This window comes from Centropristis striata, chromosome 13 (genome assembly GCF_030273125.1).
Source record: "Centropristis striata isolate RG_2023a ecotype Rhode Island chromosome 13, C.striata_1.0, whole genome shotgun sequence".
Taxonomy (NCBI): domain Eukaryota; kingdom Metazoa; phylum Chordata; class Actinopteri; order Perciformes; family Serranidae; genus Centropristis; species Centropristis striata.
In genome coordinates this window covers 32,529,424-32,556,047 of record NC_081529.1, presented here as the reverse complement: position 1 = coordinate 32,556,047, position 26,624 = coordinate 32,529,424, and the positions used below count along the sequence as shown (strand labels likewise).

Sequence of the window (26,624 nt, the reverse complement as noted above, 5' to 3'; positions counted from 1 at the left end):
CTATTGATCAGAAGCTGTCATTTAACCCATAAGAACCCACGGTGACACAGGTGTAACAAACACTTTAAATCTTCTAGAATCTCCCATATTCAGCTTTATATTTCACCTTAACTCATTAAATCCCTAAGTGACTGGAAACAGAAATGTGAAAAAGTAGCTAATTTCAAAAAGCTTATTTTTTGTTATAATTATAACCAATTTAACAATTCTATTCTGTTAATATGGTGCACTTTATTGCATCTAACCCATTTAACAGCACTAATAATGTCACAATTTTAATATATGTTGTGGAGATGCAGAGAAAAAGGCAAATTTGTGTCTCTGTAAGCAGAAAAGGTGTTGAGTTTATTTATATTAAAATAAGAAATATCATAAACATGAATACCATAAATGCCCAATGTGACATATATGTCACATCACAGATATTTGACATTTAAGGGTAGTATTTAAAAAAAAAACATCATAAATGTGTTCTATGTGGTCCACTTGGTCTGTGGTAGATCTCCCATAATTTTCTTTCAAGGATAAATTGGTCTGGGTTCTTATGGGTTAAACCCCATATTGAAAGCCTTGTGACAAAACTGAAACTAAAATTAGGATTCTTTTTCAGAAACAAATCTTGTTTCTCCTATTGGTCAAGGAAATATTTGATTTCTGCAACTTTCTTGCCCCTGCTAGAATACGGTGATCTGCTTTTTATGAATGAAACTAATCAGCCTTAAGAAGTTGGACTGTGTTTATTATTGTGCTCTGAGTTTCATTACTGGTTTGGAAAATCACACACGTCATTGTACTCTGTATGCCTCGGCTGAAATACTGTCTTTGTATGTTTGCAGGTTCTCTTATTTGTTAGTTTTTATCTATAAATCTATTATTGGGCTGCTTCCCTCATACCTGTTTGCATACATGTGTCGAAACAAAACTCAACAAGGTCTACGCTCTCTAAATATTGTCCAGATGCTGGTGCCAAGAGTGAGAATGGACTTAGGTCAGAAATCTTTTAGTTATGCCCCTTTATCATGGAACAATCTGCAAAAGGACTTGAAACTGTCCTATGATGGCTGTATTTGTATTTAATTGTTTATGATAACTGTGTTTAAATGTTGTCTCTTTCTATGCTGCTTTCTTGGCCAGATCTCTCTTGGAAAAGAGATTTATTTAATGTTAATGAGACTTTTACCTGGTAAAATAAAGGATATATGTATAGCTAAAGACATAAACTCCTACAGATAAATGTACGGGAGGAGGTGTCCAATGAAACGTGTCATGCAGCTTTATTATAATTTCTGGGGGAACTATTGCAGTTAAACCTTACCCTAACACCTTCACACAACAAAAAGGAAACAGAATTTTTTTTTTTGTTTGTGCATTTTTTATTGTCCGTCTTGTCTTTTGTGTGGATACAGTAAGAGTTTTTTTGATTGATGCCAGAAGGTTTGTCTGGTTTGTTTATTCCCCTCCAAAAGCAGCTGAATATTTTTCATTTTTAACTGTAATAGTTCTTCCCAGGGCTGCAGATGGGATTTTTGAACTGGGGGGACGAAGCTGTCAGCAAATGATTTCAACTCAAGGAGTTATTTTTCCACTCCATGCCTTAACCCAAATATGTTTTAGGTAAACAAATTAAAATGAACTGTAGTGTAAACAACAAACAACATATTACTTAGATAAAAATAAGTTTGTTCATGAAATTCCCAGTGCAGCCAAACAAATTTACTGACTTGAAGCTGACTCAATGAAGGACCCAAAAACATCTCTCCTCCTTTATTACCCTGAACATACTGCTGGGTGATTTATTGTCTGTCAGGATTTTCTGAGACTATGATGGGGGACCCAAACAGAGTAGGGGGGCCTGGGGGCATGCTCCCCCGGAGAACATTTTTGCCCTAAAAGCCTAAATTTGGTGCCTCTTGCACATTCTAATGCCACTATTCCATCTTAATAATTGCATATTTTAATGAATTATTGTTAAGGAGAATAAGGGTTCTTCTATGTTTCATTTAAGGCGTCTTATTTTGACAGTCCTCTTGTAAATTCTGGGGTGGATTCTGCTAACACATCCATGTGCTCTTATTTTAAAAGCTATGTGTTAATGTGATTGCTTTTATTTTGAAGGCGGGTCTAACTGTAATTAATTATTGTAAAGGATAATAAGGGTTCTTATATGTTTTATTTAAGGCGTCATATTTTGACAGTCTTTTTGCAAATTCTGTGGTGGATTCTGCTAACACATCCACGTGCTCTTATTTTGAAAGCTACATGTGTTTGATTTATTTTGAAGGCGGGTCTAACACGTTCTTACCTTATCGCCTTATGGTGTGTTTAATTTACACTGAAAGTCAGTACTTGGAGCTCGGAACAACGTCAAATTCTGACATTCGTGTAGACCTTGAACGCACCATTAGCTGCCAGACTCTCTATGTGCTGCAATGTAAATTAGTCTAACTAACGGAACATTAATCCTCTGTTTTACGGGTGATGTTTGTCGCTGTTGTCGCTTCCTTAATCCTGCTGACAGACAAACAGAAACGAAAACATAACTTCCCTGGAGAAAAATAAATATGTTTTTTTTTCAATACTGTAGATAAGCAAATGTGCACAGTATGATAACTGTGACTTTACAGAAACTGCCACATAATTATATATAATCTGTGTTGGCACCAGATCAGGTGCTAATCAACATTTTCTGTGGGTTTTTTTGGTCATTCTGTCTTCTCATTTTGTTCCTTTTTTGGTCATTTTGTGTCATTTTTAGTCATTTTGTGTCTTTTTTTTTGTCATTTTGTGTCTGTTTGTGTCTTTTTTAGTCATTTTGTGTCTTTTTTTTGTAATTTTGTGTAATTTTGTGTCTTTTTTTAGTCATTTTGTGTCTTTTTTTTAGTAATTTTGTGTCTTTTTTAGTCATTTTGTGTCTTTTTTTAGTCATTTTGTGTCTTCTGTTGGTTTTTTTGGTCATTCTGTCTTCTCATTTTGTTCCTTTTTTAGTCATTTTGTGTCTTTTTAGTCATTTTGTGTCTTTTTTAGTCATTTTGTGTCTTTTTTTCTCATTTTGTTCCTTTTTTGGTCATTTTGTGTCTTTTTTTTGGTCATTTTGTGTCTTTTTTTAGTCCTTTAGTCCAACATAAAATGTGATTTTGAATCTTTTTTTTAACTTTCAAAACACTATCATGCTCAATAAATAATTCTAAATGTTTCAAATGTGAACAAAGGTGTCAAATCTAACATATAAGAGGGTTCCATCCAGTTCTATCATTTTATACTAAATATATTTGAGCTTGTCTCCAGTTTTACTTGGTATATCATCATCAAACTGAAACTGGCCTCATGGAGTTTACAGCCAGAACTTTAGAGGTAAATTTACAGTAGGGCTCCACGCTGCTTTGTTTTCTAGTCTGGATGTCATGAAGAAATCATGATTTGGAGCTTTTGGAGACTCCAGAGGGTTAATCCTGCTGACAGACAAACAGAAATGAAAACATAACTTCCCTGGCGGAAAATAAACATGTTTTTTTCAATACGGTAGATAAGCAAATGTGCACAGTATGATAACTGTGACTTTACATACACTAGTACACTGTGAAACTGCCACATAATTATATATAATCTGTGTTGGCACCAGATCAGGTGCTCTTCAACATTTCAGTTATTCCGTGCGTTTTCTTGCCTTCGCTCCCGTTTATAAGCCTTAATGTCATCACAGCCCACATAAAGGGAGCTGCCATCAATGATTAAACTGTCTCTTCTTGTCCTGTGGTGAAAATGGATGCTTCAGACACATGTGAAGCACGTCCTGGTGTGTTATGACACTTGCAATTTACTGAGGGTCATGCTTGGCTGGGCTTCCAGTCTGCCATGTGGAAAAAAAAAGACTCACAGTGTGCATTATATCCTCCAAGACCCCAAGAAAGAAAAGTTCCAAATGGCAGCCGACGATTATGTCGAACGCAATTTCCCATCAGTGCTTTGAAGTAAATAATGAAAGTGGATTAATGACGGCGGAGACTGAATCGATGTTGATGAGGTTGGGGCTCTGTGCAGGGAGATTTCTTTTTGAATGCATCATTTGCACAAACAAAGAGCAGCCTATTGTATCACTCTCCCCCAATAGTTTCACCTTTGTGCCTCTGCTTCACTCTGTGGAGTCTTATAGGGCTGTTTTGTCCATTTTTGAATCATTTTCGTGTCATTTTGTGTCTGTTGTTGTCTTTTTTTTTCGTTTTGTGTCTTCTGTGGTTTTTTGGTCATTCTGTCTTCTCATTTTGTGTCTTTTTTGTTCATTTTGTGTCTTTTTTTAGTCATTTTGTTTCTTTTTGTGTCTTTTTCTGGTCATTTTGTGTCTTTTTTAGTCATTTTGTGTCTGTTTGTGTCTTTTTTAGTCATTTTGTGTCTTTTTTTGTCGTTTTGTGTCTTCTGTGGGGGTTTTTTGGTCACTCTGTCTTCTCTTCACTTTTTTAGTCATTTTGTGTCTTTTTGTGTCTTTTTCTGGTCATTTTGTGTCTTTTTTAGTTATGTTGTGTCTTTTTTTAGTCATTTTGTGTCTACTTGTGTCTTTTTAGTAATTTTGTGTCTTTTTCTGGTCATTTTGTGTCTTTTTTAGTTATGTTGTGTTTTTTTTGTTGTCATTTTGTGTCTGTTTGTGTCTTTTTTAGTCATTTTGTGTCTTTTTTTGGTCATTTTGTCTCTTTTTTAGTCCTTTAGTCTAACATAAAATGTGATTTTGAATCTTTTTTTTTTTACTTTCAAAACACTATCATGCTCAAAGAAGAATTTTAAACGTTGCAAATGTGAACAAAGGTGTCAAATCTAACATATAAGAGGGTTCCATCCAGTTCTATCATTTTATACTAAATATATTTGAGCTTGTCTCCAGTTTTACTTGGTATATCATCATCAAACTGAAACTGGCCTCATGGAGTTTACAGCCAGAACTTTAGAGGTAAATTTACAGTAGGGCTCCACGCTGCTTTGTTTTCTAGTCTGGATGTGGTGAAGAAGTCTCAATGATTTGGAGCTTTTGGAGACTCCAGAGGGTTAAAACTACAAGCTGCTGGACGATGCCTCTGTTGTCATGGAGACTCATAAGTATAGAGGAGAAGACAAGGCTCAACCCCCCCCCCCCCCCCCCCCCCCCTCCCTGCAAACACACACACACACACACACACACACACACACACACACCCCTCCCAGTCATGATGACAAACACACTGTGTTATTGACGGGGACGGCTCAGTATGTATCACAGCTGCTGGGGAAGACATCAGCACGTTTGTCTGAACAGATTGCAGCAGCAACACGCTGCTGTAACACAACATAGCCTACGGAGGCCAAGAACGGCCATGCTGTCAATTTTTTTTTTAATGCTGTTATGTTGTCAAGTTCACAAGTTAATTATGTTGTTATCCCGACATAAAGAGCTTTGTTATCTTGGAATGATGATTTATTAAGAGATAAGTAACAGGCTATCAGGAGAAATTGTTTCCTGTCATGTGTGGCTCAAATCAACCTTTAAATACATTCACCATGTGGAGCTGAAGGAGACGGGCCAGCAGAAGGATACACCTGTTTCAAAATAAGGTGTAAACCATATGGTTTGAACCATAGACTGTATATCAGGGGTCTCAAACTCAAATTACCTGGGGGCCGCTAGAGGCAGTATCAGAATGACCAAAAAAAGACAAAATGACAGAAAAAAAACAAATTATTTAAAAAAGACACAAAATGACCAAAAAAGACACAAAATGACCAAAAAAGCAACATGGTCTCACAGAAATCTGTGGAATAGCCACGGAATCACTCAAATTTCCGTGAAACTGACACGGATTTCGCTACAATGCAAGTTAATGACAGTCATATCCCGTGGCTATTCCATGGATATTTGTTCCTATTGGTTTGTTCCAAGTCACGTGACTTTTAAGGTCCCGGCGGTCAGAACAAAAAACATGGCGGACAAAACAATATTTTGACTTAGTTTCTGCATAAAAATGGATTTTGATCACATTTCTAGCGAGAAATATATGTTTTATTTTCGAAATATTCACTCAGTGAATGTACATAATCACTTTGTAGCGAAGATCTCGCCAGAAAAAGATGATCCGCTGTGTTTTATTTTGAAATCTCCCTGATCCTCTGTGTATTTAACGGATCAAACCTCCGCCGCCCATTACATGCCTTGTGTCTGAGGTTGATTTGCTGATCAACATATTATTCTGTTGCAGCGGGAGACACTAATGTTGACAAAGTGACGACTTACGATCTACGAGTTACAATCTACGTTTCTCCACTGTTTTATTTTGTAATCTACCGGATGTGGTGCGATCTCATTGAATCACGCTTCACTGTAAATGCCGCGGGCTCCATTCCATTTCGTGAGCCGAGCAGTCGGCGCTGCTCTCCTGTTTTAGTTAAAATATCTTCATTAAACAAACATTGTTGTTTTTTTTAGTATAGATAAAATACATGCAGTAGAATTATTTATTAGACAGTGTGTGGTATTCGATATATTGGGTAGAAATAGGTTTTCACAACCCTAGTACAACCCTAAAACGGAAGAACTACAACTACGGTGCTGATGTCGACATAAGTACTGAAGAGAGGTCTAGGGAGTTGTAGTTTTTTAATAAAACAGCGTTTCCCCTAAAATTGGAAGTTGGAAATACTTAATTAATGGCTTTCCAGGGGGTTGAGGGGATGTCAATCACATTTTTGGCATCAGACTATAAATATTGTCTTGTTCAATGGGGGATTTTTTTATTTTTTCAGCATATGGTAAATGGTAAATGGGGTGCACTTATATAGCACTTTCATCCAAAGCGCTTTACACTACACACTATGCTCATTCACCCATTCACCCATTCACACACACATTCATACTGGTGGCCGAGGCTATCAGGGTGCCACCTGCCACCATTGGGAATTCATTCGCACACCGATGAACGCAGCATCAGGAGCAATTTGGGGTTCAGTATCTTGCTCAATGATACTTCGACATGTAGGCTGCCATGGTTGGGGATCGAACCACCAACCTTCCGATTTTGTGTCTTTTTAAAATAATTTTGTGTCTTTTTTTTGGTAATTGTGTCTTTTTTGGATAATTTTGTGTCTCTTTTTATTAATTTTGTGTCTTTTTTTTGGTAATTCGGTGTCTTTTTTGGTCATTTTGTGTCTTTTTAAGCAATTTAGGTTTTCTTCTGTCATTTTGTGTCTTTTTTTAGTCATTTTGTGTCTTTTTTTTGGTCATTTTGATACTGCCTCCAGCGGCCTCCAGGTAATTTGAGTCTGAGACCCCTGTCCTAGAGGGTTAATGAATGTGTTGCAGTGTTTGTAGTCGCCCTACTCAACAGGCATCACCTCTCTTGCAGCAGGCCTGCATGACATTTAGGCAGCAGGCAGGAATATATCCCATGAGGATACTTTACAGTGAGGTCAGCTCTACCCTCATTTGTGCAATTCTCAACAGCTGTTTTGCTTTTTTTTTCCCTGTCATGTTTGTTTTCCCACATGAATGTTGCGAGACCAGAGTAGCACTGAGTGCACCTCATTTGCATCAGAATCAGCAAAGCATCAGATGGGTGATTCTCATGAACATGGTACAACTCATAGAAAAACATCCAAGAGCATTAAATACATATTTTCTTTGACCCTTTATAACATATACAATCTAAAGTCACTGTTTAATATGAATTTATAATCTATTTTTAAAATTTAAAAGTTTTTTTTTTCCTCTCTGGCAAGCACTTAAATGTGCTCAAGGGTAGCTGGTATCACCAAAATTTATTTTATTAAAATATACACGTATTTTAATAATATACACATATTTTAATGCAAACAATTCTATCATTACCGTAAGATTTAACCAATTTTTCTCATCAATTTTCATTCAGCTTTTGTTCTTTATACATTGTTAAAAATCATTATGTTTGATTATATTCTGTTAAATTATACATTTTTAAACAAATATATATTTAGTTTTATAAAGTTTATTAAATATTTATTGTATATAAGTGTGGGGAAACCATGACATTTTTATCTGGATGCATTACAGTAATGAATTTGTGAATCAAAAATCTTTTTAAAAATATAGAAAATATTATTTTAGCACAAAACAATGAATTGTGCCTCATTATGGCTATAGTGTTCATTCATATAAAAGTGAAATAGGGTGGATTCGGGTAATGTGGGACACTTAAGGTTTGGCTTGTTTATTTCCTGCTTAAAGTAAATATAGTTATCAAAACCTTTACTATTGGTCTTCCATGGGTGTCATGTGACTGAAATTACATAAAATATTTTTAAGAAAAATATAACAAAGTCAAAATTGCAAAAAGTGTCCCACATTACCCAAATTCACTAGTTTAATAAAGTATGTCCTTATAATATTCACAGACAGAACTTAGACTGGCTTCATGAGAATCACCCAGTAGGATGCTGCTTTTGTGTGACTCAAGGAAATAAAACCAATTAGCAGGTACATATTTATATTGACACAAAATGACCGAAAAAAGACCCAAAATGACCAAAAAAGAGACACAAAATGACCAAAAAAGAGACAACATGACCAAAAAAGAGACACAAAATGACCCAAAAAAGACACAAAATGACCAAAAAAGAGACACAAAATGACCAAAAAGGACACAAAATGACCAAAAAAAGACACAAAATGACACAAAAAAGACACAAAATGACAAAAAAAAGAGACACAACATTACCAAAAAAAGACACAAAATGACCCAAAAAAGACACAAAATGACCAAAAAAGACACAAAATGACAAAAAAAGAGACACAACATTACCAAAAAAGACACAAAATGACCAAAAAAATGACACAAAATGACCAAAAAAAGACACAAAATGACCAAAAAAAGACACAAAATGACCAAAAAAGACACAAATTGACCAAAAAAGAGACACAAAATGACCAAAAAAGACACAAAATGACCAAAAAAGACACAAAATTACCAAAAAAGAGACACAAAATGACCAAAAGAGACACAAAATGACCAAAAAAGACACAAAATGACCAAAAAAGAGACACAAAATGACCAAAAAAGACACAAAATGACCCCAAAAAGACACAAAATGACCAAAAAAAGACACAAATTGACCAAAAAAGAGACACAAAATGACCAAAAAAAGACACAAATTGACCAAAAAAGAGACACAAAATGACCAAAAAAGACACAAAATGACTGAAAAAACACTAAATTACTTAAAAAAGACACAATATGACCCCCAAAAGACACAAAATTACCCAAAAAATAATCCAATTAGCAGGTACATATTTACAGTAAACATCCCAGCTCGCCATGGGTTGGTGCACGAGTGAGAGTTTGAGAGGAGGGTTCTGTTAAAGTGGGGTGGGGGGTCACTTTGTCATTTCCACCATGCTATACAAGTCTGTAATTAAAGCGTGACAACTGAGAAGCCATGCGGGGGCACTAATTAGTCAGCAGGCCCCAACTTCCCCCTCGTCACTCCGTCCGCCTCTCCTCTGCCTGATGTGCTCTCTCTCCTCTCGTCTCTTTAGAGGTTGAACTCTATTACTCTTTTATCTGCTACATTCTACTTTTTTAATGAACCCTCTGTCACCCCGTTCACACTCACAAACCCCCCTGCCCTTTTTAATTTAGGATAAATTTAATTCTCTTCGCTTCTTCTTTGAAATAAAGTTCCTGTGTGACCCATGGGAGCAGCTGTGTTGATAGATAGTTGCAAACCTTAAAGCAGGGGTCTCAAACTCAAATTACCTGGGGGCCGCTGAAGGCAGTATCAAAATGACCAAAAAAAGACACAAAATGACAGAAAAAAACTAAATTACTTAAAAAGAGACACAAAATGACCAAAAAAGACATAAAATTAAAAAAAAAATACACAAAATGACTGAAAAAACACTAAACTACTTAAAAAAGACACAAAATTACAAAAAAGACACAAAATGACCGAAAAAACACTAAATGGTTTAAAAAAGACACAACATAACCAAAAAAGACACAAAATGACAAACAAGACACAAAATTACTGGGAAAAAATACACAAAATGACAAAAAAGTACACAAAATGACCCACGAAATACACAAAATTAAAAAAAAGACACACATTTATTAGAAAAAGACACAAAATTACTAAAAAAAGACACAAAAGTATTAAAAAAAGACACAAAATTACCAAAAAATACGCAAAATAACTAAAAAAAGACAAAATTACCAAAAAAAAAGACACAAAATTACCAAAAAAAGTAATTAAAGGGACCTTCCACACACAACACGGTAAAGTGCCATTCATATAAAACTCACATTAAACTTTCATATCAAGGTGGGGGCCACAAAATATCGTCACAAGGGCCGCAATTGGCCCGCGGGCCGAGAGTTTGAGACCCCTGATCTAGATAGTGATGAACTCTATTACTCTTTTATCTGCTACATTCTACTTTTTAATGAACCCTCTGTCACCCCGTTCACACTCACAAACCCTCTGCCCTTTTTAATTTAGGATAAATTTAATTCTCTTTGCTTCTTCTTTGAAATAAAGTTCCTGTGTGACCCATGGGAGCAGCTGTGTGGATAGATAAAAGGGACAGTTCGCCCTGTAGTTCTTACCTGTGGTTCTACTCATCAGTCTGGGCTGTTGTGGTGTGAGTGGGTGACATCGGCCTTCTTTTGGATATAATGAAACTAGAAGGCAGACAGCCTGTGGTGTTCAAAGTGACCAAAAAAACATTTGAAATCGTACCTGGTTAGTGGAGACAGTCACAGAGCCTGTTGTGAGCTCCCAGCAAACTTTGAGACATTTAATGATTTGATTTGAACCTCAAAAGTAATTCCATAATGAAAGTTGTGTAACTTTTCCTGGCCATCAGCCGGACATCCCTTCTGGATGGAAAACTAGAATATCCTATGTTGCTAAAGTTTATGTAAACATTCAGCATCCATCCATCCATTCTCGTCCGCTTATCCGGGGCCGGGTCGCGGGGGCAGCAGGCTAAGCATGCTTTATACATTGAAAAAACTGAAAATAATAGAGAGCAAACAAAATGACATTTTTTGTAGCACCACCATGCAATCTATGGAGAATTCTCCTATGTTGCAAACAAATGTTTATGATGTTCAGCAGGATAATCTTCACAAATGAACACCACTTTTATGATGCTTGAAGCGTTAATGCAGCCAACGAAAGTAAAAAGCTAACTTTTTGAAGATTTTTTTTTTTTTTACCAAATCTACAATCTACAAGAGTTTGCAAGAGCACTGAAAAACACGACTAGAGGCTGTAACTAGTGAGAGAGTTCTCGTTCGTGTCAGGTGTGATGCTGTTTCATGTCCCCGACAACCACTGTAGTCTCATTTAGCCCATTGACTGGATATAAATAATGGACTCAGTGATGTCACCTGTTGGCTTGTGGCCCGTTGGAAGCATCAAGTTCAGCGTTACACTCGTCGCCATCTTGTTTCCGATACGGGGGGCAGACGATATGTTCATTTTGGCTAGCAAAAGACAAAAACAAAATGTACGTTACTGACCTCAGAAAACTGAGCAGCGACTCCTTGGAGTGTCTGTTAGTCCAACCAAACGCTGAACAAGACATTTAATGAACAAAACGTTCAAATAAACTGTCATTAAGTGAAAATACAGTGAAAGGGTCTAAGTTATGAGACCAAACCGCTAAACGTCCTTTTTTATATCTATATAATGTTATATATAACTTTATTGACAGGTTGCCATGGATACGCATTGTTCTGCTTCTCTCCTGATGGCGGCTCTCCTTGTTAGTGACCTGTCAATCAAAGGTAGCCACGCCCCAAATCATACGATTCTTTATCTTCTATTTTCTTCTAAATGGGGCCATTATTAGAACTATTAACATCAAATTGTCTTGAAGAGGATTTTATTACTAGTGATTGAGACCATAATGTTGTCCTAAAAAAATATTCTGAGGTAATAAATCAAGTGCAAAGTTTTCTCATTTTGCATTGAAATGAATGGACAGAAATGTTTTTGCAGCCAAACTCAGCGCCCCCTGCTGGAATTTTTGGTAGAATGCAGCTTAAGGCACTTCCTGGTTTGCCTCCCTGCTCAGACCAGGAGGTTGCCGCCTGATTTAGCCACTTGTTAGCAACCGCCTTTTTAAGGACACGTAAAAACTTCAAAATTAAAATGTCATCAACCTTGTTTCCACGTTGCAGTTTTTGCCATCTGACAGGGCCACAACAGGGACACAGCATCAGAGCCGGTCGAAGGCATAAGCAAACTAAGCGACTGCTTAGGGCCCCGTGGCCACTAGGGGGCCCCCAAGAGAAAATAATAAAAAATAAAAACAATTCTGTTATATTTTGCAATATGATCAAATTACGGTGGCCCTGAAGTGCAAACCACACCAGCAATTCACCACAACACACAACGATTTATTTGCACTTTATTGGAAAGGGACGTCTGGAATACCCTGTTTAGCCTGCTGCCCCCGCGACCCGGCCCCGGATAAGCGGAGGAAAATGGATGGATGGATGGATGGTTGGATGAATGTTGCTCTTGCACTACAACTTTTTTTTTTAACATTGCTGTTGCAGTTTTTTGAAGCAAAAAATGACTCTTTTACAGTAAATACAATGCTTTACCATTGGGAATGTTGTGTAAATCAACCCCAGGTTGCTCTTGTAGCTGAACATGCTACGTTTGAGATTAAAAACAATATGTGGCACCCTGGACATCATTCATCATTAATTCATTGGTATTATTTGTATTATTATTGCATTGGTATTATTTATGTCAGGGATGGGCAACTGGAGGCCCAGGGGCCACATACGGCCCGCACCCTGACTTGAAGTGGCCCTCAGTACAACTACATGCATTTGAGCATGAAATCTTAAAAGTGCAGTGTAAAAATGCACAAAATTACTTCTTGCAATAAATGTTGGTCTGCTGTTCTTGCACTGAACCCCCCCCCCCCCCCCCCACACACACACACACACACAATAAGTGGTTATTTTTTATTTGCTTCAAACCTTTTGTATTCCTATTTATACTGTTATACATGCATTTGAGCATGAAATATATTACGTTTCTGCACTGTAAACATGTTTAAAATTGCAGTTTCATCATGTCTGGTTAAATGCACAGTCCTATATGTGGCCCTGTGGTAGTGTCCATGAAACATTGTGGCCCCCTCCAGCATTTAAGTTGCCCATCCCTGATTTTTGTTATTTACTGGGCCACCCCCGTAAATGTGTAAAGACATATCAGGCTGACAATGGGATAATGTAACAACACTGCTATTGTCGCAATGAGTTCATAGTAGGTGTGTGAATGATCAACAATCAATATTATTGACAGAAATAAAGGGCCCCAAATTGGAATTTTACTTAGGGCCCCAATGGAGGCTTGGGCCGGCTCTGCACAACATCACATGAAACTATTTGCTGGGCAGTTTCTTTTTCTATTTCAAACACCTAAATGTGTATTTTGTCCTTACTAGTCTGAAAGAAGACATGTATGGAAGCGAAATTGCCCAAAATAACAGTGTTTTTGTCTGTCGTGTCTCGTCTTATTAACCATCGTGTTAAAAAACCCATTACATATGCACATTTTTATGAGCAAGTGACAAAGCATAACAGCTTTAACAACAGTTTACATGAGTAGGGCCCGACAGATCTCCTAACAACGTGGATACACGTGCACAGTCTAGCCTGTGTTTGAAGAAACTGCTGCCTGGTGACAATTTAATTAACCGACTGTCAGTCATATCAACACTGAATCATGGATGTCTTCACCAAATTGCTTTTCTTTCATCCTCACTTGGGGCTGAAAAAAAAGAAAAATGGAGGGGCTTGTTTGATTACACTGTTGCTTTTATGCTCCATCCTGGCATTCCCTGCTTCCAAGGTAATAAATGCATGTGTAGTCTGTCTGAGTTGTGCGTGCATGTCTGCATTTGATATGGAGCCCCGGTAACAGTGCTCTGTCTGTTTACAGCTTCATAAAACCCAATCATCCCACCTGCTGTAAACCTCAGAGCGCTTCCCCTCGTCAGTGTTCACACTCTCCGTCAGAGATCTAAAAGCAACGAAGATAAAAAAAAAAAGAAAAAAAGGAAAAGCAGAACGCTTTGCTGGAGGGTAGATTTTATGGTGAAAAACTGCTAAACCATGACAGTAAAAGACCATAAAATGATAAATGGGTTAATTCAGTTTCAGTTACAATGAAACACTGTAAATGTATATATCAGACAAAACAGTATTTTTTACAGGTTTTTTTTGAAAGATACATTACTCCACTGTAAAATACACTGACACATGTGTGTAACAAATATATACTGTAATATATACAAGCATCACTGTAATTTTTGCATGTATCTTTTGTGAAAAAATACTTTTTCTAACACCATATCTCTAACAAAAATAAGAATATGAAATATGAAAAAAGTTTACGAGATTAAAGTGGCAAATCTACAAGAAAAAAATGCGCAGATTTATGAGATTTAAAGTGGTGAATCTGCAAAAAAAAAGTTGCTTTTTTTTCACTTTTTTCTCATAAATCTGCAACTTTTTTCGTGCAGATTTGCCACTTTAAATCTCTTAAATCTGCAACTTTTTTTTCCTGTAGATTTGCCACTTTAATCTAGTAAATTTGCAACTTTTTTCTCGAAATATTGTATCCTGATCTTTGCTGATTAGCTGGAAGAAATCCATGTGGTTCTACAACCAAACAGAGAGACATGGGAACCCATTGATATCCACTGAAGTTACCAAATATGGTTCTTCGCCCGATAAAGGGTTAAACGTGAAATCCACAGTGCTAATATCTTTTTACCGTAATATTTAAAAAAGTTCTACCGTATTTATTACGGTAAAGTTCTGGCAACCACAGCTGCCGTCTTTTTTTTACCGTTAAAACAACAGCATGTACACAGTTCTAGTTAAATGTAATATTTAAGACACTTTTGATTGGCTCATTCATCAACCTTTCTGTCGAGATATTCAAGTGTGAAAGCTATTGAAGTGGGGGCGTGTGTCGCATGGAGCTCGTTGTCGGGACTCGAGACGATGCTATTGGTGTATTCCACTGAGGCCGCTCCCTTATTGGCCGAGCAGCGTTAATTCAAAATAATGACGGTGTGCATCATCCTGTTGCCCGTGGCACCCCAGCTGCTCCCAATACAATAAGTGTGTGTGTGTGTGTGTGTGTTTGTATGTGTGTGTTGTGTTTCATGTGCTGTTAAGTTGTGAAGGGGGTTCGCCAAGGAGGTGTCGTCTCTTATTTGATGGGTATCAAAATACAATGAAGACGTCAGATGCATCCTTGGAGATTGTTTATGTAAATGAGCTTATTAAAGGCTAACAGCTGTTGCCATGGAGAAGAGGAGGAGGTGCTCAGCAGGGTGCTTTCCAACTCTAGTCAAGAACCCATTATTTCACATGTAATGTGTTGACTGTGTAAGATTTATTCTCAGTTTGTCACAACACAATCACCTTGTAACATCCCCCTAATTTGTGGATAAGTGTTATTGGAACCTGGTCTCACAGGAATCTGTGAAATTGCCACGGATTCGCTTAACTCAAAATCCGTGGAATAGCCACGGAATGACTCAAATTTTCCGTGAAACTGACACGGATTTCGCTACAATGCAAGTTAATGACAGTCATATCCCGTGGCTATTCCATGGATATTTGTTCCTATTGGTTTGTTCCAAGTCACGTGACTTTCAAGGTCCCGGCGGTCAGAACAAAAAACATGGCGGACAGTTCTCTCATTTTTAGTGAAAAAAATCAATACTTTGACTTAGTTTCTGCATAAAAATGGATTTTGATCACATTTATAGCGAGAAATATATGTTTTATTTTCGAAATATTCACTCAGTGAATGTACATAATCACTTTGTGGTGAAGATCTCGCCAGAAAAAGAAGATCCGCTGTGTTTTATTTTGAAATCTCCCTGATGTGAATGTACATAATCACTTTGTATGTTGGAATAGCCACGGGATATGACTGTCATTAATTTGCATTGTAGCAAAATCCGTGTCAGTTTCACGGAAATTTGAGTGATTCCGTGGCTATTCCACGGATTTTGAGTTAAGCAAATCCGTGGCTATTTCACGGATTCCTGTAAGACCAGGTTCGAATATTACTAACCAACTGAGTTGACTCAAAGTGGCCATGCCCTTAATTTTCATTTAAACAGGTGAGTTATATTAAAATTCACATTCTGTACAGTTATCATGAATCTTGAATAAAGTCCTGTAGCTCTAGAGAACAAAACAGTTTTTGTACCAGGCTGTAAACATGTTTATTTCTGCTGTAAAGTTGGACATTTTGCCATTGGGGTCTATGGGGATTGACTCGCTTTTGTAGCCAACCTGAAGTGGCTAGTCGAGGAACTGCAGACACTTCTTCTGCCCTGGAAGTTGCTACTTGTTCTCCACTTTACCTTTTCAGTTTCACAGCTTTCACATCGGACAAATGTCCTCCAATCTTTATGGCAACATTATTAAACACATTTGGCCTTTATCACCCTCTCTACCTTCACTGATCTCACTCTATCACTGATTCCCTGCTCTCCTCCTCTGACAGAGTCCTTCTTTAATGTGGCCTCCTATCTTTCTTTCATCCCCCATCATTCCTCTGCTCCCCGAGCTTTTGTTGTTTCATTTCCTTTTACCTTCATCCCTCATTTAATCTCCGCTTCCTCCCTCCTCGTTCCCTCGCAGCTAGTCAGTATTCAGACTTTATTTCATTTCATGAGGCGTCCAGCTGACACACACACACACACACACGCACACACAACAAACACAGACATTGCGCTGATAACTGTCACTCATAAATCACAAGCCTCGAGGCCTCAGTTTATAATCAGATTCCCAATCAGTTGCAGTATTGTCTTCTATTTCTTCCGTTCTCCTACACACAGGAGACAAGACAGAGGCGTCAGACTGGCTGGAGCAGAGGAAGGAGAAAATTGTGTACAAGTCAAAATTAACCCTTTGATGCACAACATGGGTCTAAAGTGACCCGATAGAGTTTTTATGTTCTATATCTTTGCAATACATTATTTTCATCATTCAGTATTCCAGGTTTTCCTCAAATAGTTTTTGATCATCATACATTCAAATGTTGTGTTTTCCTTTTTTCATTTTTTAATAAAATCCCTTTTTGTGTCACTACTCTTCTAATGCACAGCATGGGTCAAAAATGATCCATATCCATTTTTTAGCTAAGTAGCTTGCTAAGCTAAACACTTAGCTAACTTCTTGGCTAAGTATTTAGCTAAGTAGCTTGCTAAGCTAAATACTTAGCTAACTTCTTGGCTAAGTATTTAGCTATGTAGCTTGCTAAGCTAAATACTTAGCTAACTTCTTGGCTAAGTAGCTTGCTAAGCACGTAGTGAGCTTAGCAAGCTACTTAGCCAAGAAGTTAGCTAATACAAAAACGTTTTTCTTCATAAAGTATGAAAGGCAAAGTGGAAATAATGATCCGTTGTTATCAAAAACAAGATATTTAAAGAATACTTGGAATATTCAATCATAAAATAAGTTGATATCAAAAGATTGAGCACAGAAACACACAGCAGCATTAAATAACATGAAGGAAATTAATGAGGGTAATTTTTTGACCCATGTTGTGCATTAGAAGGGGTGTTAATATGTTGAGCATCAAAGGGTTAAATAGTAGTGTTGTGGCTTCACAGTAAAAGGAGTGTTTTTAAAAATCTGCTACAAGCCCTGCTGCTGCAGCTGATTTAGTGTTTACGCAGCAATTAACAGGGCAGCAAAGGTGTCTGTATTTTTGTTATCTTCACGGTTCCTGATCTAACCGCAGGAACCAGATGTGTTTTTTCACAAGGCACAAAGTCTCACATCGCTGCTTAAAATAGTCCACAGCCTTTTTTTTTCTCTCCCATCAGTGACTAGACACAGAAACTTGTGCTCCATTTCCACCGACTGATTTGACGCTAATTAATTTGATGTCCCTTATTAAGCAGCAGACCTAGTTAATGGAACCAAGCGTGCCCTTAAAAGCTGTGACACAGACGAGGATGGCTGCTGACCCTTCAGCACCTGGGAAATGGAGTTGACAGGTGTCTGTCTGTCAGTTAATGGGAAGGTTGACCTTTATACAGTGGCTGGTCGGCTCCAATGTTTGCTGCCTGTAAGGCTATTAGAGTTTAATAAGGGGAGGATAAGTAAAATTGCTTACGGAGAAAGGAAAAGTTTAACCCGCTGGGCCTGTGATCGCACCAGCGTGATCAGATCATGCATCGTTTTCAAAGCGCCGTAAAAAAAAAAAGAGTTCACGTGGAGCGCTGTTGTAGACTCCAAATTACAGACTTTAAATTTTCATCAATTTTTTGTTTGATGCTCCTCGGTCATGTAAAACCAAAGATATGATAATTTAAATCTGATAATCAGCTAACACTATTCCTGTAAATATACATGTTTTAATGGGAATTTCTTGTATATAGTTGTATTATATTTGAATTTCATCTTTATATGTCCATATTTGTTGCAACCTATGTTTACATTATAGGTCCAAAATAGTTCATTGAGCATATTTGTGGTTTTTATTGTAATAAATAGTATGATTTTATTTCAGATTTCAGGATTTTTGTGTATTTTTGGGCTCAATATGTTAATAAAGTGGGTTAAAGTGAAAAAAAAAAAGTCAGATCTTGGTGAAGTTGTGCTGAAAAAATGGATACTAGCATTTTGTATGTGGTATATAAAGGGCAAATAGGCTCAGACCCCAGAGGGTTAACTGAGATTCAGCCAATTAACCGCTCCTTCAACCCTGATTGGTGGCTGCTTGAGTAAAGCTGTTTTCTATAGTGATGGAATTTGATCTCTTTTTAGTGATCTGGATCATTTGTCTCAGCTCACCAAGAAGAGCCGCCTCTTTCGATGTTGTTCCAAGCTCCAAGTTCCACCTTTTAGTGTAAATTGAACACATCATGAGGCAGTATGTAAGAACGTGTTAGACCCGCCTCCAAATAAAAGCAAAAACATGTAGCTTTCAAATTAAGAGCACATGGATGTGTTAGCAGAATCCACCACAAAATTTACAAGAAGCCTGTCAAAATAAGATGCCTTAAATAAAACAGAAGAACCCTTATTGTCCTTTATAATAATTCTCCGGGGGAGCATGTCCCCGGACCCCCTACTTTTTTTGGGTCCCCCCATCATAGTCTCACAAAATCCTGTGGGAAACACTGGTTCTAAAGGCTTGACAGACTGGACAGACAAGAAATTGCCCAGCAGTATGTTCAATGAAAGGAGGAGAGATGTTTTTGGGTCCTTCATTGCTTCAAGTCAGTAAATTTGTTTGGCTGCACTTGGCTCTTAATTTTACCACTTATACCTTTCATAAATCAGCCAAACTTAGCGCTGTTTTGACTTGTGATTTGTATTTGAACACAAATATCACTTTACTAAACTAAATTTCAATAAATTGCTGTAGCCAATTGCATTTACAGTTGTAAAATCCTTCGTTAACTCTCTAACTTGCTTGAAGAACCGCTCCGCTACACAAAGCAGATAGAAAATGCCTATAAAAACCTAAGCATAGAAATTAAAAAAGGACATTTTACTTTAACACACACACCTAACAAAACAAGTAAAGTACTGAAAAAAATAGAAATTAAATACAGCAATCAAGTAAATGTGCTTTGTTAATGCCAACTACTGACATCTGGACTTTGGTTTAGAGTAAAAATAATCATAAACAAACAACATAATAAAAAGAAATATAATACAATGTGCAAAACAGCAGCATCCAACAGTTTTAGGTGTCTCTATGAACTAACCACCATCATCTTTCTAACTGTAACTTTTTATTAGTTTTTTCAGGGCAGATTTTCATTGAGGAAGACCAATATATATATTATATACATCCGTCCATCCATTTTCTTCCACTTATGTGGGGCCGGGTCGCGGGGGCAGCATATATATTATATATTATATTATATTATATTATATTATATTATATTATTTCTGTCATTGTCGCCCCTCCCTGCTTGGTGGTATGATGCATGTCAATCCAAATGATTGGTTCGTACAACTTGCACGTGACACCCGTAGTCAGCATCCGCAGCACCCGCAGGTACTTTTTCTAACGATAAAAGTAAAAAAAAGAAAGAAGAAGGGCTCACTGACGGACGTAAGCCGGCTCCCATTGTTCACTTAAAGAGAGCCGGCTCTTTGAACCGACTCGTTCACAACCGACACATCACTAGCTGTCTCAGTGATATCAAAGTCTCATTGCGTCAAAAATCAAACACATTTACCACTCTAGACTCTTTAGACACCAAGTGGTAAATGTGCCTCTGGTATCCAAAGGCTCCAATGGCTTAATGAATGGTCACTTGCTTTTTTCCTTCTCTGTGATGCAAATATATGCGAAGATGAGCACATAAAACATAGATAGGCTCATGTAAAAATATGCAAACTAAGCCACAGCCCACCTTTATTCTGTGGGTGTAGTTTTCAGAATAACTGAAGTGTTGAGGGTATTCACATCCCAAATGGAGCCAAAGAGCTCCCAGCATTAGGCTACCACCGCAGCACGGAGCACATCCATTAACCCACCCCCAACCCCTTTCTCTCTCAGCAAGGTGTTGTTTATAATCCTGCACAATTACAGCTACAGGCTTCTCTCTCTGTCTCTCTCTTTCTCACCCTCCACTCCATTCTCCCGCATTAAAAGCTTCCACCACACGGTCTTTTGTTGTTCAAATAGGCTTCTTGTTCCTCCTGGCACTCAACCATTCACCTGAGCTGGATTTGGACACGCGCCACAAGCCATCAAATCCCTCCGGGCACCGCAATCTTAATCCCTGCACTGTGTGGCGCATGCACTGATCCCGAAAAGCACACAAACAAATACACTTTCCTACATTGGCCTTCTGCCTCCAATATGTGTGCATTGAGCTGTGGTCTTTATTTTATGGGATTCATTGTGGACCCAGATGGGAATGGACAACAATAATCCCTGCTGACCATGTGCGTAGATGGCTCTAGGGACAGGGGGAATATATCCCCCCCAGATTCATAGTGATCCCGATCCCCCTTTCAAAATAAGAGCACATGGATGTGTTAGCAGAGTCCACCACAGAATTTACAAGAAAACGTTCAAAATATGATGCCTTAAATAAAACAGAACCCTTATTCTCCTTTACAATATATAAGGCATATATAATCTCCATTAGTTAGACTAATTTACATTGCAGCACATAGAGAGTACCTAATGGTACGTTCAAGGTCTACAAGAATCTCAGAATTGTCCACATTGTTACGATCTCCAAGTTCCAACTTTTAGTGTAAATAGAACACACCATGAGGTGGTATGTACGTATTAGACCTGCCTTCAAAATAAAAGCAAACACATGTAGCTTTCAAAATAAGAGCACATGGATGTGTTAGCAGAGTCCACCACAGAATTTACAAGAAAACGTTCAAAATATGATGCCTTAAATAAAACAGAACCCTTATTCTCCTTTACAATATATAAGGCATATATAATCTCCAGTAGTTAGACTAATTTACATTGCAGCACATAGAGAGTCCGGCGTTTGTGTGGTACCTAATGGTGCGTTCAAGGTCTACACGAATGTCAGAATTTTCAACGTTATTCCGAGCTCCAAGTTCCAACTGAACTGAACACACCATAAGGCGATATGTAAGAACGTGTTAGACCCGCCTTCAAAATAAAAGCGAACACATGTCGCTTTCAAAATAAGAGCACATGGATGTTTTAGCAGAATCCACCACAGAATTTAGAAGAAGACTGTCAAAATATGATGCCTTAAATGAAACAGAAGAACCCTTATTCTCCTTTATAATAATTCATTAAAAATATGCAATGATTTAGGCTATAAGGGCAAGAATTTCTTGCCCTTAAAGGGGGACCATGAAAGGGGGACCATGCTCAAAGACCCCCCTACATTGTTTGGGTCACCCTATCATAATCTCACAAAATCCTGTGGGAAACGCTGGATCTAAAGGCTTGACAGACTGGACAGACAACAAATTGCCCAGCAGTATGTTCAGGGTAATTAACCCTCTGGAGTCTGGGGCTATTTTGGCCGTTTTTGAATCCTTTTCATTCTGCCTGTATATAACACTTAAAACAACGTTTTCCACGTCATGTAGGTATCTTTTTTTTTATCAGCACAACCTCATCTTTATGACCTGATCATTATTTTTTCACTTTGACTTACTGTATCAACATTTTGAACCCAAAGAAACACAACAAAATGTTGCAAATGTGGACACAAGTTGCATATAAGAGGTAAAATGAGGAGAACATCTGGTTCTATATATTTATACTAAATATATTTGACCTTATCTCCGGTTTTACTTGGCCTATCATCATCAAACAAAAACTGGCCTCATGGAGTTTTAAGCCAGTATTTTAGAGGGAAGTTGATGGAAACACACTGCTTCATTTTTACGCCATGACATCATGAAGAAGTCATATGATTTGATAATGTTGGCGTGATTGGTGACTCCAGAGGGTTAAAGGAGGAGAGATGTTTTTGGGTCCTTCATTGAGTCAGCTTCAAGTCAGTAAATTTGTTTGGCTGCACTTGGATGCTGGAACCTGGTCTCACAGGAATCTGTGAAATAGCCACAGATTCGCTTAACTCAAAATCCGTGGAATAGCCACGGAATCACTCAAATTTCCGTGAAACTGACACGGATTTCGATACAATGCAAGTTAATGACAGTCATATCCCGTGGCTATTCCATGGATATTTTTTCCTATTGGTTTGTTCCAAGTAACGTGACTTTCAAGGTCCCGGCAGTCAGAAGAAAAAACATGGCGGACAGTTCTCTCATTTTTTGTGAAAAATCAATATTTTGACTTAGTTTCTGCATAAAAATGGATTTTGATCACATTTCTAGCGAGAAATATACATTTTATTTCCTAAATATTCACTCAGTGAATGTACATAATCACTTTGTATGTTGGAATAGCCACGGGATATGACTGTCATTAACTTGTATTGTAGCGAAATCCGTGTCAGTTTCATTTGAGTGATTCCGTGGCTATTCCACGGATTTTGAGTTAAGCGAATCCGTGGCTATTTCACGGATTCCTGTGAGACCATGTTGGGATTTTCATGTACAAACTTATTTTTATTTATGTAAATATGTTAGTTGTTGTTTACAATACAGTTAATTTAAAAATGTTGAAAATAAACATACGTTAAGGCATGGAGTGGAAAAATAACTAATTTAGTTAAAATAATTTCCCAGTTCAAAAATCCCATCTGTGCCCCTCCTACAGTGTTAAGTTCAGGTCAAAGTCGAAGGAGAGAGAATAACAAGAATATGTTGCGTTTGTGTGCTTTATGTTTGGATCCAGCTCTTTCCATCCAACACAAGCTATGAGGAAGAGTCCACACACGGTGAGCCACAAAGGAATAAAGTTTGAGAATAAAGTGGTTATTAAAAAAACATGACAGCATCCTGCTGCCTCTTCTTCCTCAAGGAGCAGAGGAAAATAACCAGAGGTCGAACAAGCGATGACTTTCCAATCCTTTCTCTTTTATCAGAGACAAGAGCACAGGAGCGTCTTACTCCAGTGGACACACTTTAACAAAAAACAGGTTTCTGGGTTGGGAGCAACAGTGGCTCCCACACATCGAGCCGAAACCAACTGGAGTTTGACGGATCCACATCAAAAGTCAAAGCCCCAAGCATTAAATAAATCCAGTTTCACTTGAGCTTGCCTTAAAAGGAGATTATTCTTGATCCTATTTGTTGGTTGAAGAGTCCTCCGAAACATTACATTTATCAGACTGCTACAGCACCTTATGGACTGTAATTCATCATTAATATGGAGACTGTTTTCTCTTTGTTCTGCAGGCATCAATCAAGGCACCTGTTACAGAATCAACCATTTCCCTGATGACAACGACTACGACACCGACAGCTCTGAATACCTGCTGCGTAAGTGCTCCACACTCAGAGAATTCTTTATGTCAGTATTGAAGAATGAGAACTATTACGCTTCGCTTTGTGATGTGAGAGATTATTAATAATTGCACCAGGGGCAATTATCTTGACAAACAACAAAAATACAAACCATATATCATTCACAAGTCGTTCACTCTCGCCAACAGGGATGTCACTGTGGGGGGGAAAGTATTCATATACCTTACTTAAATAATAAAAGTACTAATTACACAATTACTCCACTACAGTAAAAGTCCTGCAATCAAAACTTACTTTAGTAAAAGTACAAAAGTATCAGCATCAAAATGTACTTAAAGTATCAAAGTATAAGTACTCGTTATGCAGAATGGACCAACTCAGATTGGTGTATAGATCTCAAATATATTGTCGTATTATTATACATAAAATGGTAACGCTTTACAATAACCAACTAAAGTGATTTTTATACATGGTTTATAAACCAATTATTAACCATTTACAAAGAGCTATACTCGTTAAATGTTTTCAACCAATTTCTTAAAGGTATATGAATCATTTCAAAATCATTAACATACTTAATATGGTGTTGAAAATGTTAAAATGAGTGCAACTAACACTATTTATGAACTATTAATTATAATTAAATTGTTTGTTAATGGTAAAGTAACCATAAACTTACATTAATATACCTTCTATTTGCCATTTATAAATGATTTAGTTAGTTAAACATTAATAAATTATGTATTTACAATTCTAAATGGCCTATATATGGTTTATAATGGATGATTAAACATTAATAAACTATCTGTTAACCATCTATAAATGATGGTTATTGTAAAGTGTTACCCATAAAATACCAAAGTATCAGTTCCAATGACATCCCTACTCACCATAAATCAGGAAAAGTAGAGCATGCAGTATCATGGCATCCAAAGTTTGTAAAAAGAACCCCAAAACAATAGCAGATGGTACAAAGGACAATCTGTATTTGTTAGTGCTGCCTCAGACTAAACCTCCGCCCTGTCGGAAGCATCTGTTCCTCAACATGTATAAGATTTAGAGGGTCCAAAATAATTGTCTATGTCTTTGAAATGACCCTCACTTCATACAGCAGGGGTGGGCAATTAATTTCCCCAAGAGGCCACATGAGATACTGTTAAGGTTGTGGAGGTCCGGATCAATACTCTGAACTAAATTCTGCTCGATATGAATTTAATCGCTTTATAAAATGCAGTAAATTATCTGGTTTTAGAGCCGTTATTGGTAAGAATATATGTAATGAAAAGACTATGTTAATGTGGAGTTAGTCAAATATAGCAGTAAAAAATTGTAAAAACCAATGTATTTTAAACACAAAATACATTCAAACCACAAAAACAATATAGAGCATGTGTGTTATGCAGTAAACAAACAATTTATTTGCCCTGTGCAAAAAGCAAAGTGTTTTAACAAGATAAAATCTGTGCAGGTGCTTATGAATGCATGCACATACGTAAATGGCCTTCAAAATAAAAGCACTGTGTTTGTATTGATTTCTACAGGGACTGAATGTTTTTAAGGGTAGCACCAGTAAAGAGGTGTGATGTGTTGGTGTGAATGTAGTGCTTTCCTTATGGGCTGAAATATGTGCCACCAGAAACTGAATTTGAATTATTTATATTTGAATTTGAATTGCTTAACTTTAATAATTGCATTAAAAAACTGAATTTGAATCACATCATTTGAATTTGTATTGTTCAGTTCGAACCATTGCATTGAAAAACTGAATCTGAATTGTAATTTGAAATTTAATTTATTAGTTTGGAACTGAACATTAAGTTCTCACAACTCAAATTCAGTTCGCAAAATTCAATTTCAATTTTCTGCTACGAAGATACACAGAGCGTCTTTTCAGCCAATCAGCACCTCCGTTTTTTTTTTGGTAACATTTGTTGCCACCTGGTTGCCATGGCGCCTCTTCGGCCAATCAGCACTTCTGTTTTTTTTTTTGGTAACATTTGTTGCCACCCGGTTGCCATAGCGCCTCTTCGGCCAATCAGCACCTCCGTTTTTTTTTGGTAACATTTGTTGCTACCCGGTTGCCATGGCGCCTCTTCGGCCAATCACCACTTCCGTTCCGTTCCAGCCTCATCCATGGTCAAGCTGTTTTGTATTCATTTGAAGATATATTCAAATATCAGCCATATGTTTTGACAAACACACAGAAATCTGACCAACAGTCACAGTCTCTTTACAGGAAACTTCTACTGGATTAAGATATGAGCAGCTCTGATTTAGGAAATCCCACTGCACCATTTGAGACCAATAACAGGAAAGCAAGAGACCTTATGCACGAACATTAGGTATAATAGTGACAGAAATATGAAAACTGGACAATTGCTGTTCGAAACAAGGACCTGGTTTGTGTATCTTGAATATTGTATCTGTTTTGTGATACTTGTCAATAAATCCCACACAGGGCTGTCTTTCTAGAAACTTTTGTTTTCTCTTAAGATTTTCCACTACGAAGCTGGTCTAACTTCTTTCATTCTTTCAACAAATGTTACAAAAGAAAACAGAGGTGCTGATTGGCCGAAGAGGCGCTATGGCAACCGGGTGGCAACAAATGTTACAAAAGAAAATGGAGGTGCTGATTGGCCGAAGAGGCGCTATGGCAACGGGGTGGCAACAAATGTTACCAAAAAAACCCAATTCAGATTCAGTTTTTCA

At 37.4% G+C, this 26,624-nt stretch overlaps 1 protein-coding gene and 1 long non-coding RNA gene across 2 annotated transcripts in view; one reads left to right on the top strand and one right to left on the bottom strand.

Moving 5' to 3' along the window:
* LOC131982946 (uncharacterized) overlaps window positions 1-26,624 on the bottom strand; it is a 596,045-nt gene that overhangs the window by 455,126 nt on the left and 114,295 nt on the right. The gene's annotated exons all lie outside the window — the stretch shown is intronic.
* cacng4b (calcium channel, voltage-dependent, gamma subunit 4b) overlaps window positions 1-26,624 on the top strand; it is a 38,120-nt gene that overhangs the window by 2,706 nt on the left and 8,790 nt on the right. The window contains exon 2 of the mRNA XM_059347523.1: window positions 23,847-23,930. Coding sequence (XP_059203506.1) covers window positions 23,847-23,930 — 84 coding nt within the window. The remainder of the gene's footprint in view (window positions 1-23,846; window positions 23,931-26,624) is intronic.